We start from the raw sequence: 21,971 nt of genomic DNA on the forward strand, positions 1-21,971 counted from the left end.
ATGATTTTGGGGAGGATTTAAAGAAGTGGGGCTTACTCTGGATAAGAATGCTGGCAGGAAGAGGAAGTCTCTTAACACATTTTATGTATCGGGAGGGCAGATGAGAGCCAGGCTAATGGTGTGAGTGCTAAAGCAGCAACACTCATTTTGGCTAGGGGAGAGGGATAGTAAATCGTATTTATGGCCTGTACAACATTGACATTTTGTCAGTGTTCAGATATGATTATGGGGCAGTGTCGTTTTGTCTTGATCCATCCTGGGCATGGAGCAGCCTTGTCTGATGTTGGTGTTCTTTGAAATCGTTCATGTTCACAGGAGGACACCGTGGTCTGTCTGTGAGAGTCAGGGTGCCTTTGGCAACACCGAGCTTGCCTGATCACACCAGGCCAATGGGTGGATGTCAGGAGTTGCCTTTCTCTTTCTCAAGGTCTTTTTTTTTTTTTTAATTTTTTTTTTTTTTATGAGATTCTATGTGACTTCTTTAGCTAAGGGAGTTCTATTTCTAGCACCACCACTAACCTGTATGGCCTTGGATGTGTAAGATAGCCTTCCTGAAACTCTGTTTCCCACCTGACTAATGAGATGAGGATGTTTACCCTACATACATCATCTTTGGGCCATGAGGTTAAAATTCAATCAGATAAAGGGAAACTCTTTGAATAAAAGATATTCGTAGGCTCAAAACGTACGTTGTTTTGATTAAAAGGGCATCACATCAGAGCTTCGAATTGTGCAATTGAATTACATCTCTTTGCTTATCTCCTTTCAGCTCCATGCTATTCAGTGATGCTTCTGATGCTTCTGGGTGAGCTGAGTGGGAGAGAGAGAGTATGAGAGATAGGGTATGAAAGTTTATGGAGCAGCACAGAAAATATAAGTAATGAATCCATGGCAAAGTTTGCTGCTTGTGTCCATCAAGCTTTCAGTTAGACTTCATAGATTTTTTTCCTTCTATCTTCTGAAATATCCGTTCTTCATTCACCTCTGAAGGTGAGAAAGAGCACCTTTCTGTGAAGCAGTTGTTACTAGCAGTACTTCAATTGCATATGACACAGGTGGATCTGCTTTGCCGTGGAAGTTTATGACTGGATGTCATCTGCCATCTCAGAGAGATGTCCAACTGGAGACATTTGATTTCATCTTTTTTTCTATCCCTAATCCCTAGCTTTAAAGTAAATAAAACTGAAAATATGGAACAGTAAAGCTAACAATATGGCTTCTCATTTTATAGGCCATTTGCCACCCAGCAATAATTATATTTCTGTCTAAAAAAGAAAACAAAGGAGCAGTTAGAGCTTAGCCTGTGAAAAATGAAATCAATTTCCCCAAACAGAATGCTATCTCACCTCAGATCTGGGTTCCAGTAACTCTGAGTTCACTGTGACCATGCTAATCATTTTCTGTCCAAATTTTCCCTTATGTTGTCTATTTAATAGCCAGTTAATATTTTTTCCTGTAATTTAGAAACCTTTATCAAAATGTTGCCTTCCATTTTTGAAGTTTCAAAGGTTAATGCACGGTGCCACTGAAATGAGGCGGTGTGTGTCAGAGCTCCCATTAAGATCCAAATTGCTGTATTTATTCTACAAAGGAGCCTATTATTTCCAATCTTACAAATGTACAGCATCCACAGGGACCCTGTAAACATTGGAACTGTGTCAAGCCCAGCTGGGAACCTGACAGTCATTACTTTCTTCTCCTTGAAAGGCTGCATCTTTGCGAATGGCTCTTTGAAGGGGAGTTTTTTGGAGTAATACCACCCGTTTTCACATTACCATATTGATGCGGAACGTGATCTGATTTTTCAAGGGAGTGTCTTTTGTTGATGCTGAGGGTTCTCAATTTCAGCAATATTGATACATTGGCCCAGGAAATTCTTTGTTGGGGGGAAGGCTGTCCTTTACACTGTAGGATGTTTAGCAGATCTGTTCTCAATTTCAGCAATATTGATACATTGGCCCAGGAAATTCTTTGTTGGGGGGAAGGCTGTCCTTTACGCTGTAGGATGTTTAGCAGATCTGTGGACTCAGTGCATTAGAGGCCAGTAATGGTCTCCCCTGCCCCCAGCTGTGGGAACCAAAGGTGCTTCTGGAAATAGCCCCCATTGCAGTCTGGAAAATGACCCCCGCTGCGGTCCAAACTTTCTGCCTGTTGAGAACCACGCCTTTGTGCATAGACACATGTAAATAGCAATGTTCTAGAAACCATGATACTCGGCTGAAATGTTATTTGAAAATTCTGTCTCATAGACTTTTTTTTGGAGGGCTTGGGGGACCAGATTATGAACAAGGACCGCACATTTCCTTGAGTTTTTACTCTATATTCATCAGTGGTCTGATGATAAAGAAAAGGAAGAAAAAAGAGTCCTCAGAGGAAACAGTTTAAGAGTAACAGATTTTTAAGGAGCCATGGAAGAGAAGAAGTGTCTGCAGCTTTAAATGGCAGGGTTGTGTCTGTTACATAAAGTCAGCAGAGAGAGCCCTGGAAGGTCTGACCGAAAACACAGAAGGCTGCGCATCATTATGCTGCTTCGGCTGTGGCCGCACACAGGTCTGCAGCAGCCACACAACGTCTCTGGCTCCTGAAACAACAGAATTGCAACGTGATGTCTCTGCTCAGAATTTGATGACTCACAAATGAGTCAACAGAGAAGGTGTTACAGGAGGCTACCTGCTGTGTCTCCACTGGCAGCCCCAGCAGAGGCGGGAGAAGCCTGGCGAACCATTAGTTTACTCGGCTGGCTCCTCATAAGGGCATTTTCGACTTGGATAACCCGAGAGTCTGTGTGCCTTTTCTTCCAAGTAAAAATGCTAGTTTTATAAGAGCCCAGCAGACTGGGTTAACATCCCGAGGCTCTGCGTTCCCTAAATTGAGAATATTTTGGAAACCTAGCTGATGTTAAATCTAACATCTATCTAAGCTCTGTTGTACCTTGCGTGTATTTTCGTGATGCAAGAGGGAGGGCATTGTGCTTCTGTAATTCTGTATAGGGAACTAGTGACTTTGTGTCTTTTTCTTACTTAAAAAAGATGTGGGTTTATAACAAAAGCTACAGGCACACAATTTTGAACAGAACTGCGTTCATATTATAGAAATAAAATATTGATTTTTCTTATAGATTGAAAGCTGATCCATACATTTAAGAGATTTCACACCTATAACTCATTATTCATATTTTATTTTGTACAGATTTTGAGGGGAGGTCTTGAGCTGTTTATGAAGGAGAGTTTGTTAAACAAATTAACAGGGTGCAAGAGATTAAAAGCAGAATGTATATCACTGCTTTAAAAACTGCTTTAGATGTTAGTTCTTTTCACACATAAACCATTGTTATGCTACTTATAAATGGAGTTTATTCATGAAAGCTTCCTGCCCCACACCCCAGGAACCTAAGCAAATTATTTAGGGGTATAGTTGTACATTCCACTTATACTATCTAGTTACAATTAAACAATGGGTCTTAAATAGTATGAGTAATGCAGAGTGACCTCTTTTAATTAGCCCTAATAAGCAAGATTTTTCTATTTATAAGAGTGTCAAAATGGAAAGGTCCCTGACTACTCTTGTTCGGAGCCCACAGGGAGGTATACTAAAGGGGAGGGGGTAGGAGGGCAGTCTAGAAACCTGGATCTGCTTTCTTTTTGTAAGTCTTGAAAATAAATTTTATGAACATTTCAAAAGGGGAATATATGCACTAGGATTGACTTATATTAAATGAGCTCACAAGTGACTGATGTATAAACCCAATGTCAACTTTCAGTTGCTAAGTAGATAAATATAAATCATTTGGCCAGTTATTGCATTTTCTTTGAAGGAAAATCTATAGCAAAAGCCTAGTTATAATTGGAAGATTCGTTTGTAGGAGGCTCAGGAAATTAGAGGACACATATTCTTTTTAGGGATGTGGTATTCCTCCAAAAAGACAGTAATATGAAATTTTTGCATTTGTACTCGTAATGATGAGAGAAACTGTCAAATTTAGTTCATCAAATCTCTGCTTATTTAAGTTACATGTTCATCTTGGATTAATGAAGACTTTCTTCAAACATGGTTCAATATAATTAAATTTTATTTTCCTTATTTAAAGTCATATTTTAGTTGTGCCTTTATAGTAAAACACATAAACCACTTGGTCCACTTGTTCTCCAATCCCCTTGCCTACATATTCAAAAAATCCTTTGGGTTATTTCTACAGTTGACTGATCTTGTCCGTTATTTCTGTGTATTTATGTGAAGTGGTGGCCTTCTCTCACGTGTATTAATTACCGTTCATTATGTTGGTGGTTTTGTCCTTTGGCTGTCATAGCATTATGGAGTCTAGAAAAAAGCTCTTCTGTGATATTTCTTTGTGACTGTAATGCTCCTGGTCTGTTTCTCCCCAAGTTTGCATCTTATGAGGACATAATTAAGACAAACTTCCTTTTCCTTCTTTTCGAATTAACCACTTCTTGTGTCACCATTACATTCCAGGGAAAGCTGCTGCTTTGCCACCCGTATCTTAGTGCAACACCTGGCTTTTTGTGTTGAGCTGCACTGCAGTCATCAACGAAACAGCGTACTGCTGGCTTCCTCCTTCCTTCCCTCCCTCTCTCCCTCCCTTCCTCCTTTCCTTCCTTTCCTTTGTCTTCTCCCTCTCTTTCCCCTTCTCTTCCTTCTTCCTTTTCCCTCTCTCTCCCCTTTCCACAACTTTATTGAGATATAATTCACATACTATAAAGCTCTCCTATTTAAAAATATAAATCAGTGGTTTTTTTTAATACATTCACAGAGCTCCAAAACAATAGCCACTATCTAATTGTATAACATTTTTATTATCTGCAAAAGAAATCCTGTATCCATTAGCAGTTACTTCCCTCCCTCAGGCCCTGGTAGCCATGAATCTACTCTCTATGGATTTGCCTATTCTGGATGTTTCATATACTGGCTCATACAATATATGGCCTTTTGTGTCTGACTTCTTTCACTTAGCATAATGTTTTCAAGGTTCATGCATGTTGTAGCATATCTGTACTCCATTCTTTTTTATGACCAAATAATATTCCATTGTGTGCACATGCCACATTTTGTTTATCCATTCATTATGTGATGGGCTTTTGATTGTTTCCGCATCTTGACTTTTATAAATGCTGCTGTGAACATTCACGGACAGGTTTTGGTGTGGAAATATGTTTTTGTTTTTCTTGGATAGGTACCTACAATTAGAATTGTTGGCCCTTTATTTAACCTTCTGATGAACTGCCAAACTCTTCTTAAATGGCCACACCATTTTATGTGCCCCGAGCATTATATGTACTGTTAACAATTTTTCCACATTCTCACTAACACTAGCTATTGTCTATCTCCTTGATTATAGCCATCCTAGTGCATTTTACTAATTAGTAATGATGTTGGGCATCTTTTTAGAAATCTTTTTAAATGTTTTTATTTTATTTTTGAGAGAGAGAGAGACAGAGCATGAGTAGGGGAGGGGCTGAGAGAGAGAAGAAGACACAGAATCTGAAGCAGGCTCCAGGCTGTGGGCACAGAGCCTGATGTAGGGCTCGAACTCACAGACCGTGAGATCATGACCTGAGATAAAGTCAGACACCTAAGTGGCTGAGCCGTCCAGGCGCTCCAATGTTGAGCATCTTTGCATGTACTTACTAGCATTGGAATATCTTCTATGGAGAAAGGCCTATTCAAAACTCTTGCTCAATTTTTAATTGCGTTGTCTTTTTTTTTTAAATTAATGTTTGTTTATTTTGAGAGGGAGAGTGAGTGAGCCAGGGAGGGGCAGAGAGAGAGGGCAAGAGAGTCCCAAGCAGGCTTTTCGCTGTCATAGGGCTTGATCTCACAGCCTGTGAGATCATGACTTGAGCTGAAATCAAGAGTTCGATGCTTAACCAGCTGAGCCACCCAGGTGCCCCTAATTGGGTCATCTTTTTATTCTTGAACTGTAACTGTTCTTTATGTTCTTTATACATCCTAGATATGATCCCCTATCAGCTATATCACTTATAAATATTTTCTCTCATCCTTTTTTTTTTTTTTTTTTTTTTTTAAGCAGACACTATTTTTAAGAGCAGTTTTTGGTTCATAGCAAAATTCAGTGGAAAGTACACGTTCCCATATACCCCCTGCCACCACACAACCACAGCCTTCTCCGCAGTCAACATTTGGCACCTGAGTGGTACATTTGTTACACTGATTAACCTACTTTAATATGTTATTAACACTCGAGGTCCATAGTTTACCTTAAGGTTCACTCTTAGTCTTGAACATTCTATGAGTTTTGATAAAAGGAGCCACCATTTGACATGTACCCACTATGTATACATATATCCACATCTGTCAGACAGGATAGTTCCACTGCCGTAAAAATCCTGTGTACCCTGCCTTTTCATTCCTTTCTCCCCCTTAGTCCCTGAAAGCTTTTGGTCTTTTTATTGTCTCCGTAGTTTTGCCTTTTTGGGGATGTCATGCGGTTGGAATCATACAGTAGGTAGCCTTTTCAGATTGGCTTCTTGACTTGGCAAGATGCATTTAAGGTTCCATCATGTCTTTGTGGCTTGATAGCTCATCTCTTTTTAGCGCTGAATAATATTCCACTGTTGGGATGTCCCACAGTTTGTTTATCCTTTTGCCTAGTTATAATGCACAGTAAGTTTTAAGTATGCTTCTTTTCTGATCAATAAACATAGTTTATGCTCACTGATTAGAAACAACTATTATGGGGGTCAAACTATCTGGGGAGAGTCTGCCAGACCCCTGCCTTCATTTAACTCGGAATTGTGGTCTCCGTGGAGGACATGTAAGTTAAAAATGACAGGAGCTAGCAGGTGCTTCTGGGCTATGTGAGATTTAGCACCTAACAGCCCCGCTCCTGCTTAGGAGCCCTGGTGATTCCTCTGCCCTATTCACATTCAGTGGGGCCACCAATTTGCACACCATTTACAAAAGACGTCAGAATGGAACCACAAGGGAAATGATGTTCACAGTCTTGGGATGGAACTTCAAGTGAGTGTTTTGGAAGGATCAGGTGTCATATCTCATTGTCCTAGTGGCCATTAAATAACTGCTTGTCATTGGGCACGGCCTGCTTTGATTTGCCTTTGGTGCACCCTTTCTCTTCTCCACTTTCGTTCAACTTCCTGTGATGGGACAGCCATACTCTCTTTCTCTTCTAGTCTCATTTTAGAATTTGTTTTTTTTTTTTTTGATACATATACATAATTATAGTATGTATGTAAGCACCAAGCTTATACTACATTTGTTCTATCACATTTTGTTTTTTTATAGCTCCTCCTCTTTTTTTTTTTTTAGCTTTTTTTTTAATGTTTATTTTTGAGAGAGAGAGAGACAGAGTGCAAGCAGGGGAGGGACAGAGAGAGAGACAAGAGAAAGAGAGGGAGACACAGAATCTGAAGTAGGCTCTAGGCTCTGCGTTATCAGGCCAGATACACAAACCAGGAAATCATGACCTGTGCCAAAGTCAGAAGCTTAACTGACGGAGCCACCCAGGCGCCCCTTGTGCCTCTTATTTTTCCACAGGGATTGAAACTTGGTTGACATATAAATATATAATTACCATTCTTGTGTGGCTGCCTGCTTAAAGGAGGGTGTACTAGAAATGTTGACTGAGTTTCACATCATTATGAAGTCTTCTGCTTGTGAAGATCCCCATTTATTTCACCTGATATGCCATTATAGTATGTGTTTGGGTTTAATGGAACCGGCTGATGAACTGAATGGGAATATTGCTATTGATTCCTTTTCTCTTCAGGATAGTGTCCCAGTTATGTTTCAGACATTAGTCAGGAGCTCTGAAACACTACCATGTTGACTCTTTAATTTAGGAAATCTAGATGATTCAACATACTCTTTCTTCTCTGTTTTAAATGTGGAATGGTCGAAATGACTCTGGAAATAGGTTAAGACAACATAAGGGAACACGACTGTTCCCTATGACTGTTAGTGCTTTGATTATTTGCCCAGATCAAGCCTTCCCTCCAGGAATGTATGACTTATCACTATTGGTAATACTTACCTCTAAGATTATGAGACCTGGCCTGCTTTTCGGATGACGTAAAACAGACATCTCTATAATCCAATGAAGAAATACTGTACAAATTTAAATCTCACCTCCTGATTCATTGAAGGGTTTAGGAAGAAACCTGATAAAAATAAATAACTTTGTACCTCTTCCACAGAGAGATGGAGAGCTTCCAGCTTCAAAGAAGAAACGCCAGGCAGGGGAGAAGATCATGTACACTTTAGTCTCAGTACCCCATGGAAATGACATTGCATCCCTCTTTGAACTGGATGCCACAACTCTTCAGAGAGCTGACTGCCTGGTCCCAAGGTAAAAAATAAAACAAAGTAAAATAAATATATATGGTTAAATAATAACATTTCTTTGAGTAATTGTAGTGGTAGGTAAGGAATTAAAATATAATGTTAATGGAATTTTTGTGATATCAGTGGAGTAAGTGTAAGTGAACTAATGTGTAAAAATCATACTTCTTTTGTGAGAAGATTAACACAGTTTGTTTTATTCTCATAAATAATTAAAGTGTTCAGGACCAAAGAAACTCTGAAAAATTCATAAGAATTATTTATTCTTATTACTTTATGGCCTTTGGTTTCGAACATGAAAAATAATCTAGGGGCATTTCTATTAATACTTATTTATTTCTATTATGTCAAATTTCAGATTTCTTTCATTCATTCATCTGTTTGGTCATTTCTTTAGTCATTCAGTTAACAAACCTTTTCTGAACTTAAGACATTGCCCTTGACACTGGGGAGTGAACAGTGAACAAACTGGTTATATACTTAATTTCAAATGAGGGATAGAGGCAATAGAAAAATTAACATTCAATATCAGGGCAGGTAATCAAACTGCTTTGAAAAAAAAATTGCAGAGAGTCGTATTAGGTATTAGTGTTTAGAAATGGCCTCTCTGACTTAGAACATTTGAGAAAAGATCTGAATGATTTGAAGGATCAAGCCCTCTCTATCAGGAATGTTTCAAGCAGCAGGAACATGAAATGGAAAAATCTTGAAATTTCCTGGGTGTGCTGAAGGAATAGGTAGAAAACCAATGGGACCTAAGTGAGTGAGAGGTGGGGAGGTGGAATTGGTAATGAGGTAGCCAGAATGTAAGGTAAGAGAATGTCTTACATTCTTTTTTTTAAAAGTATCCTTTTTAAAAATGTTTATTCATATTTTGATAGAGACAGAGAGACAGAGCACAAGTTGGGGAGGGGCAGAGAGAGACGGAGACACAGAAACTGAAGCAGGCTCCAGTCTCTGAGCTGTTAGCATGGAGCCCGACACGGGGCTCGAACTCTTGTGCTGTGAGATCATAACCTGAGCCGAAGTTGGACACATAACCAATTCAGCCACCCAGGAGCCTCTGTGCTATTTTAGAGTTTTGAAACTCAGTCTCTGTTGCACCTTCCTTTATGAATGAGCAGCACCATGATGCTGAGTGAACCTCTCTTTCCTGGAGGCCATTGGCATTTTATTTGGTTCTTTCTTATTGGTCTTAATGCTTTTTGCCTCGTGTTGTAGGATTTATTTATGGCTTACAGTTCCTACTTAACTCTCAGAAGCTTGGAGGCAGAGAACTTAGCACAGTGCTTTTGTCTGAACAGATCTTTTACACATATTTGTTAAATAAATGATACGAATAAAAGTTTCACTGAGATGATAATATTTGAGTTGTTTGAAGTTCTAGCTGTCCTTTCTCAGTATTCCCTCACCGTTCATACACAGTTGATTCTTGTTTTGTCCTGGTACACTGAAATAGCAAGTACTGAACCATTTCTCCTGGAAGATAGGCAGGGTTAGGTTCCTGTGAGCCTCCGGTCACAATATTTTCATCAGTCACATCAGTTACACACATAACCTTGTGCTGTGTGTATTTTTGTTTAAAGACACCTTATTTAACATCTGTTGATTCATTAACATCAAACTAACAGTCATCAGCACTATCTCTCATGCCCGAATGAAGCTTATCTAACATAAGTATTTTCGCCTTGAGGCACATCGCAGCCTTGTTCTTAGGAACACTGGACAGCACTCCGGCACTAGGCTTGGGACCCATTTAAACAGCAAACTCATCAGCAAAATGCGCAGAAATCTGGAAAAACATGGCACTGAATAGATCTTGAAACAGACGCTTGTTTATAGTTGGAGCACAAACGAGAAGGCAGAGTATTGCCTTGGTCAGCCTCACTGGGAACATGCACAGTGGGGACTCAAATTTTTTACCATTCTGTTTATGTCCAGGAATGATGGCACAAGTGACTGTTGATTTTGGGGTTACAAATCCTTTTTCGTGAATTCACAAGCACAGAATCTGCAAATAATGAAGATTGGCTATATATACTTTTAGACACAAATGATGATGCTACAGAAACTACGATCAGATAGCTGTGTTAACTGACATGGTTACTCAGTCAGTGGTCCTCAAATCAGCATTGCCTGGAGAGGCTGCTAACATATTCCTTGTTGGCCCTACCTTTGGAGTTTCTGATTCGGTGAATGGGGATGAAGCCTCAGACTTTGTATTTCTAACAAGTTCCCAGGTGATGCTATTCCTGCTGGTCCAGGGAACACACTTTGAGACCCACCGGTCCAGGTAGTAATACCACATGCTTTGAAATAGTCTTTGGTTCAGAGCCTTTTCCTTAAACCAGACTGATCTAAACTTGAGTCAACTAGTCTTTAATATATTCGTTCATATCATGTATGAAACTGCTAACTATGTTAATATATAAGTGTGCCAGTTTTTTTTTAATGTTTTTATTTTTTTAAATTTATTTCTAGGAGAGAGAGAGACAGCGTGAGCAGGGGAGGGTCAGAGAGAGAGGGAGTGACAGACTCTGAAACAGGCTCCAGGCTCTGAGCTGGCAGTCAGCACAGAGCCCGACGCGGGGTTCGAACCCACGAACCGCGAGATCATGACCCAAGTGAAAGTCGGATGCTTAACCGACTAAGCCACCCAGGTGCCCCATAAGTCTGCTAATTTTTAATAATCTGTTTTTTGTATTCTTTTGCTTGTAGGAACTCATATGTTCGGTTAAGGCATTTATGTACCAACACGTGGGTCACAAGCACCAGTATCCCCATAGACACAGATGAAGAGAGACCTGTTATGTTAAAGGTAAATGTTGTTGAGAATTGTTTATTTTTGAAGTTTATTTATTTTGAGAGAGACAGAGACAGTGTGAGCAGGGGAGGGGCAGAGAGAAAGGAAAGAGAGAGAGAATCCCAAGCAGGCTCTGTGCTGCCAGCCCAGAGCCCAACGCAGGCTCGAACCCATAAAGCCGTGAGATCATGATCTGAGCCGAAGCCAACAGTCAGGTGCTTACCCTACTGAGCCACCCAGATACCCCGTGAGAATTGTTTAATTATTAGACAGATGTTGTGTGATTGGAATCAGGGGTGATTGACATGTTCCTTACCATCTGTCTTTCCCGATATTAGAGATTATTACAAGTAATCTCCTCAAGTGTTCATTTTGCCAGTTGCTTAGGAAGCTGAACTAAGCGGCTTGTCTGCAGTGGGGCTGTGATTCAGAAGGATGCTATCACAGATACCAAAAGTGTGGGAGCAGCATGGAGAAAGGGGAGAAGATCCCAGGAGCACATTCTCTCTGTTCTGTTGACACTGAAGCAAAGGACAAGTGTGCAAGGATGTGTTTCTAGTGGGCTTTGGGAACAAGGCAGGAAATGGGTGTGGAAAATCTGTGTGTCCCCAGTCTTTCAGAGTGGATGACGCATATGAGAATTACTGTATTTGGATTATCTATTCCTGTCTTATATTTCTTTTTTTTTCTTAAATATTTATTTACATTAGAGAGGGGATGAGAGTGGCAGAAGGAGAGGGAGAGAGAAACCAGGTAGGCGCCATGCTCAGCATGGAGCCCAATGCAGGATTCTATCTCATGGCCTTGAGATCCTGACCTGAGCAGAAATTCAGAGTCAGATGCGTAACCAGCTGAGCCACCCAGCTTAGATTTCTTAAACAATATTAAGGTGTGTTCATACCAGAAAAATATTGTGTGTTTAAAAAAACAACAACTAATCTTGGTGGAAAAAACACATTTCAGATTGGAACGTGCCAAACAAAAGAAGATAAGGAAGCATTTGCCATTGTGTCTGTCCCGCTGTCTGAGGTCCGAGACTTAGACTTTGCCAATGATGCAAATAAAGTGCTGGCGACCACAGTTAAAAAGCTGGAAAATGGCACAATAACTCAGAATGAAAGGAGGTTAGTAATTTTGTTAAATGGCTCTTAAGTCATCAAGAGTCAGCTGCTGACTCTTGTGGTAAGCCTCAAGTGAATGAATGGCTCTAAGGGGACATTTAGAATGGTCTCCCTAGTGGCGCACCTGCTTCTGAATGAGTGGATCATGGTGAGCGAATGAAAATGGGGACTTTAAAATCTGGTGGAATATTCACGTTTTCCATTTTAGCTGGGCTTGGAGTTGTTGTTTTGCTCGCTGATCTTTCCTTTTAAATGTTTCATAGAAGACATTTAATACTTTTGCTGCGCTTCGTTTAATGTTTGGATTTAAGAGTTCTAAAAGTCCTAAAAGAAGTTTTATGTTTTTCTGTTCTTATTCATGCAAGACACATTGGTCTGCTCAGGTAACATGAGATAAATATACCAGAAAAGAGTCTGCAAGGTGTAGCACTCTGGCCTTATAACTCCCGCAGAGAAACTGGATCCTTGATTCTTTAGCTCTTGTTCTGGAAATGGTTGGGAAAGAGAATGATCCTGATGGCTCCCAAGTATATCATTCCTATTTTGTGTTGGTACTGTAAATATATTTTATATACGCCTTCAAACAGTCCTGAGATGGACATTATTCTCAGTTTACATAAGTGGGGCATTTGATCATGTGTGGTTTTGTTTTTAATGTTTTATTTCTGCAAGAGAGAGGGAGTGTGGGGGAGGGTCAGAGAGAGAGCACTGAGAACAGCAAGCCCATTGTGGGGTTTGAAGTCACGAATTGTGGGATCATGACCTGAGCTGAAGTTGGAGGTTCAACCTACTGAGCCATCCAGATGCCCAATCATGTGGGTTTTCAAGTCTCTGTGTTTTCGGTGCACCAGAACACAGCATTCTTTTTATTTCCCCTTGATGATCTGCTACATGCCTTTACATTTGAACAAGAGAAATCTGTTTACCAATTTTGCAGGCGTTGCGATACATTGCAGCTCTCATCACAGCTGGTGAGGTGATAATTGGTATAAACACTTCAGAAAATAGTTTGACAGTAATTCGCAAAGTTGAAGAAATCACTCCTCATATAAGCAGAAGTATGCTGCATTTGTTCTTCTGTGATTGGCTCATTTCAAGTAGCATAACATCTTCCAGGTTGACCCAGGTTGTCACATGTGGCAAGATTTTCTTCTTTTTTAAAGCTGAATGATAGTCCATTGTATGTATAAAATAGCATTTTCTTTATATATTCATCCATCAATGGACATCTAAATTGTTTCCATGTCTTGGCTATTGTTAATAATACTGCAAAAGAGTCCAACTCAAGAGAGTAGAATGGTGGTCGCCAGGGCATGGGGGGTGGGGGGATGAAGAGTTCTTGTTTAACAGTTGTAAATTTTCATTTATACAAGATGATCTGTTGTACAACATTGTGCCTATGGTTAACAATTCTGTATTGTGCACTTAAACATTTGCTAAGAGTAAAGATCCTATGAGTGTTCTCACCACACATATGAACACATACTCACAAAGAAGCAAACACTCGGGACTCACCAATTCTTCTCCCAGCTTGAACGTTCTTGAACATCTGTCCCAAAGCAGCTCCTACCTATACATGTGCACCAGGACACATGTTTAAGAATGTTCAGCCTTATTATAAATAACCCCAAACTTAAAACCATCAAGTATTAATCACCGGTTGAATAGATGAATACAATTGTGGTAAATTCATGCAATGGACATAGTATAGCAATGGAAATAGATGAACTACATCTATGGGTGACCACGTGGATAAATCCAGTAAACTTTAGATGGAGCAAGAACTAGACACAAATACATTCACCATGATACTATTTGTAAAGTTCAAAGGGAACAAAACAAAATTCTATTTCTTTGGAGTGCTTAAGCAATTAGAGGAACTATGAAGAAATTCTAAGAAATAATTGTCTTAGAAATCAGGATGGTGTTCCCCTTAGGGAGATGGGATTCAAGAAGGCTCCTGCAGTGCTCCATTTCCTGCTCTGGGTGATACTCTCTGGGATTGCCTTAGAAGTATTCCATAAGTAAACACTTATGTTTTATGAACTTTTGGATGAATATCTTATAACACAAAGGAACAAGAATCCAACTTGCTTCTTCCCACCCCATCACTAGAAAAACGTCACAAATATGCAAATGGAATAGCTGTTTCTCAGCTTACTTTCTGTTCTTACCTCTGTTTTTTCCCTAACAAACATGAATTTGAAAATAAACTATTGTATATGCAATTGAACCTTGAACCTTGTTGGAGAAAATAAATAAAGGCCAGAAGCAGAAATAACTGTTCTACTCTTTTGGACTACAGAAAACTAAAGATCTGAGCTGGATTATGACATGTAATGGAATCCAGTGTGCAGATAGCACTTTTCAATATTCTATTTTTAATGTTTATTTTTGAGAGAGAGAGAGAGGGAGAGAGAGAGAGAGAAAGAAAGCAGGAGAGGGGCAGAGAGAGAGGGAGACACAGAATCCGAAACAGGCTCCAGGCCCTGAGCTATCAGTATAGAGCATGATGCCGGGCTCGAACTCACAAACCTGAGCCGAAGTCGGAAGCTTAACTGACTGAGCCACCCAGGTGTCCCCAGATAGCACTTTTTATTTTCCTGTTATTTATCTATCAGTGCTTCCTTTTGACATATCCATTTCTTTGTCAGTCTCACATATTCAGTAATTTACTCAGGCTCACTTAAGAAGTCTCCCTTGCTAAAAGTAAGGTGTTCCTTGAAGAAGTGGGCAAGTAAAGGTTAGATGTGAACCCTCTCTCATTGCTGGTTGTAACCTGGAGCAAACCACTCTTCGGCTTCTGCCAGAGAGAATCTTAACCTCTCATGATTCAGAGGATGGTGCTGGACCAGGACCGACCAGGGATCAGGGAGCATGCATTTTTATTTTTCCTGCCTCTTTCCCCACTGTTTTAGAGTGAGAAACATCAGAGCAAAGAGAAATATGCTTGAGAAATATGAAGTTGCAATTATTGATCTTAATTTAGCAATTTTAGAGAAGTCATCTCCCATCAAAATTCATTCAAAGCTGCCTGTCAGTACAATGGAACTTATTGGCATAGTTGAGTGTATTTATATTATTTTCTCTGTTTTAGAATTCAATATAAAATTCTATCTGAAAATACCTCACAACTCTGACTTTTTTCTCTCTGGAGAATGAAGTTATTATTAGATCTTCTTTTACTCAAAACCAGAAAGAATGATACAAGGTCAAAGGGAAGGCGTTAGAATATTGCAGATCTAGCTGAAAATGCCTGTGTTGTTTGAATTCTCTCATGGCCCCCCCCTTTGCTTGCCCCAGGAATGGGCTCTGGAGGCACATGCTCCTGTTAATGGCGCAAGATCCTCAATCTCAGATATTTTTCAGTGGAATTTCTGATCTTATTGTGCATAGTTGCACCAACAAAATAGAGTCTTGGGAACATGGTGGGGGGCGGGAGAGGAGTGAAAATGGAGGCGAGGTTAACTGCTGTTCAGTTAGTGATGCATAAACCAGAATGTCTGCACCATATTTTACTTTCGAGGGTATAGAAGAGATGTGGGCTTCCTCAGCAGCATTTATAGTTTAGAGATGTAATTAATTCATGTTTGCTGAGCTCCTGGTATGTGTCAGGCACTGGGCCATGCAGCACCCACGTGCACTGATAATTGTGGTCGTGAACAGCACAGGCGATGGCCATGCCTTCACGCTGTTTACTAGTTTGAGGTTGGTGCCAATTCCCCATGATAGAAACCCAGGATCTAGAATAGAGGTCACCCCACATGGAATCACCAGATCAGATACCCTTGGGTTTTGGTTTGTTTCTTCGTTTCGGATCAGCTACCTTTGTCATTCAAAGTTAACGTCTTCCTTAGCCACAATCTTTTTTCCTTAAATTTTATTTGCCTGATAGTACTATTGCTACACTAGCTGCCTTTTGGTTGCTTATTTCTCTGATGCCTCTTTTTGAATATCAGTTTATTTCAGATTTCCTGGTTGTTTTGTTTTCGTGATATGTCTTGTGAGCAGCAGAGAGCTCGATTTTAAAAATCTAATCTGATCCCTTTCTTTTCACCCTCTGCTTGTGCAGTTTCTTCTTTCAGCCCTCAGATCCATTTCTTGGGTGTGCAGAGTGATTAGATATTTATGTAGCTGTGTTCAGGCATGAGATAAGCCCAGAGTCCCCTACCACTCTACCATCTTAACTCCTCGAACCTAATTTGATCCCTTTTGTCTGGAGCCTCCATCTTCCCGTACTTCGCCAAAAAGACCAACGTGAAGGGAAAGAGTTGAGGCACTGCTGTGTGTTCTCTAGGCCTTTTAGAAAACATGGAGTGCTTCCTTCGGCCACATAGATGAGAATCTGCAAGAAAGACGATATTGTGAACATCAAGGGAATGGGCACGGTTCAGAAAGGAGCGCCCCACAGACGTTACCGTGGCAAAACGGGAAGAGTCTCCATTGTTACCCAGCACACTGTTGGCACTGCTGTTGTAAACACACAAGTTAAGGGCAAGATTCTTGCCGAGAGAATTAATGTACATCCAATAGAAGCACATCCTGCTCCACCCAGAGAAAACACACTTTGTAAGAAGCAATGGGAAAGAGTCTGAACTGCTGGAAGCCATTCCCGATGAATCCATGGCATTAAGACTTAAAATAAGTCTTTTTTTTTTTTTTTTTTTTTTTTCTGTTTTTACTTTTATTTGCATGTACTTTATGCAGAATTTACTCCCGGGCCATAAGTTTTTGTTTCTTCAGTTTCTTCTGGGATATCTNGTCTTTCTCTGTCTCTCAAAAATGAACAAACATTAAAAACAAACAAACATGCAGCCACTCTTCCTCTTTCAGGTACTTATAATCAAGTATATATATATATATTTTTTTTCTGTTTTTACTTTTATTTGCATGTACTTTATGCAGAATTTACTCCCGGGCCATAAGTTTTTGTTTCTTCAGTTTCTTCTGGGATATCTTTTTCTTCTGTGCAACTTCCTCTTGTGGTTTAGGAACAATCTGCTCTTTTTCAGTGAGGATCATCTCAATGTGGCAGGGAGAGCTCATGTATGGGTTAATCCTACCATGAGCCCTGTAAGTTCTACGCCGCATCTTGGGGGCTTTGTTCGCCTGGATGTGCTCGATGACCAGAGAATCTACATCTAAACCCTTAAGTTCAGCATTACTCTCTGCATTTTTAAGCATGTGCAGTAAAAATTCAGCACTCTTTTTGGGCCACTGACCCTGTGTCCAGCCCCACTGTTTGGCCTGGGCACACCTACCAACTCCACCACTGTAGCGTCGGAATGGAACACATTGCTTCTGCAAAGTAACATCTTTAAGATACTTGGTGGCTTTTCGGATATGCATACCCTTGATGGCTTGGGCAGTTTCACGTGTGTTCTTAAAGTGAACACGAAGATTTGAACCTCTTGATTTGCATGATTTTGTCGGGTTTTCCGGGTCAAGTGAATAGCGAACCATTTTCAGAGATCACCTCAGGCCGCTCACGGGAAGAGGAAGAGCGGTGGCTCCTCAAGACTTAAAATAAGTCTTAAACTAAGTCTTAAGACTAAAAATAATTACAGAAACGGAATCTGATAATCTTTCAATTAGTTTGTGTATAATTAATGTTTGGGCTTATTCTATCTTTTTTTTTTCTCACTGTAGCTTTTTTTCTTTTTTCCTCTATTTTCTTGCTTTCTGTTAGGTTGATAAAGTTGATATTTTCTCCTCACTTTTTTTCTTTTCCTCTACTGGTTTAGAAGATTTAGGTCATATTGCGACTCTTTAGCAATTGCATTATTGCTATTCTTGTCATACGTTTTAATTGCATATTCTTTCTTACACAATTGGAAGTTATTAAATCTTTCTCTTTTTCTTGTGGGAGTAAGGTACGTCAAAATGGTTTAATTATGCACTGATATTCTTCCTCTCATCTTTCTTGGAGTATACGTCTAGAATCATAGTTCTGTGTTCATCCTTTTCCTGAAAATTTTTTTTTTATAATAGTTGATATCAACAAGGGAGTAAATGTATCATATAAATCATGATGTACCGCCTTTTTAAAATTAAAAGTGTTAATTCCTAAAAATTATTTTTACTATGAATGTATCTCTTGTTATATTTTACCTCTGTGGCTTGCTTTTATTTCTTGCTTCTCACATCTCCTCTCTGGGCTCACTTTTCTTTTTGCTGAAATTTATTCTTTAAGCCATTTGGTCAGGATCTGTGGGTTTTAAATCTTCTCATTTTTTAAATATATGAAAATATCTTTATTTCCACTCTTAAGTGCTACTTTATGTATTAGGATTTTAGCTTGGCAGTTATTTTCCTTTGGTAAAGTTATAATGTTATTATTTTCTGACATATTTTGTTTCCATTAAGAAGTTTTTTGCTGATAGAATTGTTACTTTATTGGCCATTTTTTCTTTCCTTTTTGATAATTTTGTAGATTTTTTTCTTTGTCTTTGATGTCCTGAAGTTTTACTATGATGTGTTTACAAGGAAATTAAAAAATTTTTAATGTTTATTTATTTTTGAGAGAGAGAGAGATTGGCAGAGAGAGGGAGACAGAATCCAAAGCAGGCTCCAGGCTCTGAGCTGTCAGCACAGAGCCTGATGTGGGGCTCAAACTCACAAACCATGAGATCATGACCTAAGCCAAAGTCAAACCCTTAACTAATTGAACCACCCAGGCACCCTACCAGGGAATTTTTTTAATGAGTTTTTAACACTTGAGGTAGAGTTGGTGTACAACATTTCATTTGTTTTGGGTTTATAACATAATTATTTGGCATTTATGTTTATTGTGAAATCATCTCCACAATAAGTCTAGTTAACATCTGTCACCATACAGAGTTACAACATTTTGTGTGTGTGTGTTGATAACTTTAAGGATTTACTCTCATAGCAACTTTCAAATACAGTATTATTAACTATTGTTGCTATGCCGTACGTTACATAACCAGGGCTTATTTATTTTATGACTGGAAATCTGTACCTTTTGACTTCCTTCAGCCATCTCACCCACCCACTGCCCTTCACCTCTGTCAATGACCAATCTGTTCTCTGTGTTTATGAGTTTATTTTTAATTATTATTTTTAGTTTTTACACAAGGAAATATTACTTTTGTTTTTCCCACCTGATCTTTAAGGTGTGCTTTTACTCTGTATACTTATGTTTTCCTTTAATTCTGAAAAGTTGTGAGCTATTTTCTTCAAGATGTTACTTCTTTACCTTTTCCCTCTCCTGTGTCTTTTGGAACTCCTATTAAATGTATGTTGGATCCTCTTGGTTTGTCCTTCTTATCTTTTAACTTTCCTTTTATGATTTGCCTTTTTTATCTCTCTGTGCTACTTTCTGCATGGATTTTTTATATTGTCTTATAAATCAATAATTTGTGTTAGGATGTGTACAGAATAGTTTACCTTTGTGAATTTGATTTTTGTTGAAATGGTTATAATTTGTTTCTTGGATTTCTATTGGTTCTTTTGTGTATCCACCTGTTATTCATTTATATCTGCCTTTTAAAAATATTTTTGTCTTTTTTGTATTTACTTGCTTTCTTTATTTCTCTGGTGATTGAAAAAACGTATTTAAAAGTTATTTTGAAATAGTTCTATTACCTGCATTTTGTTGGTAATGAGTCGACCCCTTGATTTTTTTACGTATGGTGGGACTGGCCTTCATCATGTCCGTTTCCTTACGTGCTTTGGAATGTGAATACTGAGGCTCTTCTTAGGTGTCTGGTTTTTGCTTTTCCTTTCTCTGCATTTGCGGATCTCCTCTATCAGTCTTATGGTTGCCTCCATCTGCTGCTTCCCAGCCAGCTCAGAGCCAGATCTGCTATTGAGGACAGAGTTCCACATCCTATGGTAATTTGAGGCTTCACCCGTTGACATTACAGGTGGTAGGTCCAGTCCTATTTGTGAGTGTCCTACTACACAGCCAGAGCTGAAAAGGGGCCACCCAAGTTTTAATGTTCTCTTAAGAGGTGGAGAATTCCTACTCTAATATCTGCTTTCACATTTAGAACTTAGTTCCCTACCATGTGCTTTCAGTCCCTGTTATCTTGCAGGGATTGAACATCATGCTTGTTTATCACTGTGTCTTTCTTATTTTGTTCCTAAACCACAGAGCTTTTCACTTCTTTAGTAGGTATGTCTTTTAAAAAATATATCTTATCATTGCTGCATATGACAAAGTCACACAGAAAGTTGTGAGTACAAGCAAATTAATAAGATGGGGTGAATTAGTAGGACCCAACCACATCTCAGTAAAGAATTGGGAGTTTGATCTAAACTGAGAAAACCCAGTTGCTTACCACAGATGGGGTGCTGGAGGTGAAAAGGGGGAAAAAGAGTTTCAAGAGTTTCTGAGATTGAAAGAGAAGACTGCTTTTCTTGCCTTCCATTGCCCCATAATCAGAGGACTCAGGCTGTGCAAGCAGGGTTAATGTGTAATGATTTTCAATTCCGACTTAATTGTTTGCATCGTCATTCCATTAATTGTCACTAATTCAGGCCAATTCAGACTTTAAAGCAGAGTGATTTCTAGTTGTCCTAAAGTTGTGCTTTCTTAGATGTCTAAACATCTGAATACATTTAACTTGAAACAGGAGGAAAAGAATATTAATAATTTTTAAAAGAAAATACATATACTTATGCTCAAACTGGACATGCAGATTGAGTAAGTAGTGACTGAGCTTCAACTTAACCTGAGCTCAAAATAATTTTTACTTTTAGGAATAATGGAATTCATTGGAAGACATTAAGCCACAATTTCAAAAGAAATTAACACCACATTTCAATGCACATGAATCATATTTTACATTTCTCTGGTTGTCTTCAGAGCTTATGTGAGTGAATCCTATCAGGCACATTTTCAAAAAGAAACAGATTGGCTTCACATTTAACATAGGTACACCAAGAAAACATAGAATCTCTGGAATTTTGGAGTAGAATTTATGATTCTGGAAGTATGCCAAAATTTGGCTGTGGGTGGCTAAATTCTGGGTTCTGGGCATGTCCATTTGGCTCTATGAAAGTACGTTGTCTTTCAGGAGGTAAATATATCTGGAGATAGGATCAGGATGCTTCTTAATGAATACACTCTAGACTTTTCTGGAACTGTTGAATCTCTTATACTGTAGCTTTCTTATTGATGTGATCATGATTGGACGTGCTAATCATGGTGAATGATTATATTAATATGTATGGATAATATATATATATATATTTGCTGGACAAAAGTTTTCAAAAATTAAAACAAATTTAAAAATTCATATAGAAAATGACAAAGAACAGACAGAGGAAGGAGGGGGAAGAAAGCTAAGGGAGGAAGGGTTTTCAAGACACTTCAGGATCTAAGTGCCACTGAAGTTCAAGTAATATAGAGTTAAAGGTGCATGTTAGTGTATGATTTTAGAGTGATGTGATTTTTATAGATCAGGTAATAGTTTGAGAACAGGTTAGAACATCGAATTGCTTGCTCTCTCTTTGTAGATCATTTAAGTGTTTCCTCTTCTGTTCTTTGGAGATGCAGAAGTGTGGTGAGGATTAGGAAATGTAGTTTGAGTCAATAGTAGAAAAAGGAATTGAATTTAGAAATTTGGAAGTTGAGCTGTTCTCCCTTAAGCAGAAATGCTCTTTTTTGCTAGTCATTTATAGACAAGGATCTGGTGGTATTACCCTATCAACTCATCTCCTTTTGGGGCTCACGTGGCTTTATG

General features: G+C 39.0%; 2 protein-coding genes across 6 annotated transcripts in view; one reads left to right on the top strand and one right to left on the bottom strand.

Moving 5' to 3' along the window:
• Positions 1-21,971, top strand: part of ITPR2 (inositol 1,4,5-trisphosphate receptor type 2) — a 501,862-nt gene that overhangs the window by 130,124 nt on the left and 349,767 nt on the right. For all 4 annotated transcript variants that reach the window (XM_039240789.1, XM_039240790.1, XM_039240791.1 and 1 more), the window contains exons 11-13: positions 8,190-8,341; positions 11,053-11,152; positions 12,101-12,261. In XM_039240789.1, the coding sequence (XP_039096720.1) occupies positions 8,190-8,341; positions 11,053-11,152; positions 12,101-12,261 (413 nt within the window). The remainder of the gene's footprint in view (positions 1-8,189; positions 8,342-11,052; positions 11,153-12,100; positions 12,262-21,971) is intronic.
• Positions 16,926-17,767, bottom strand: LOC120237484 (60S ribosomal protein L17-like). 2 transcript variants are annotated; one of them, XM_039240794.1, is made up of 2 exons: positions 17,215-17,767; positions 16,926-17,016 (listed from the first exon to the last, which is right to left on the bottom strand). In XM_039240794.1, exons 1-2 carry the CDS (start codon positions 17,719-17,721, stop codon positions 16,969-16,971), a joined length of 555 nt encoding a protein of 184 aa, XP_039096725.1. In that variant the 5' UTR covers positions 17,722-17,767; the 3' UTR covers positions 16,926-16,968. The 2 variants fall into 2 exon arrangements, with proteins under 2 accessions (XP_039096725.1, XP_039096724.1); XM_039240793.1 differs by lacking the exon at positions 16,926-17,016 and having other exon boundaries at positions 17,121-17,767.

Source organism: Hyaena hyaena, unplaced genomic scaffold (assembly GCF_003009895.1).
Source record: "Hyaena hyaena isolate Hyena2069 unplaced genomic scaffold, ASM300989v1 scaffold_182, whole genome shotgun sequence".
NCBI lineage: Eukaryota > Metazoa > Chordata > Mammalia > Carnivora > Hyaenidae > Hyaena > Hyaena hyaena.

Excerpts from the sequence above, each read along its gene's own strand:
- LOC120237484 (XM_039240794.1), bottom strand. The coding sequence starts at position 17,721 with ATGGTTCGCTATTCACTTGACCCGGAAAACCCGACAAAATCATGCAAA.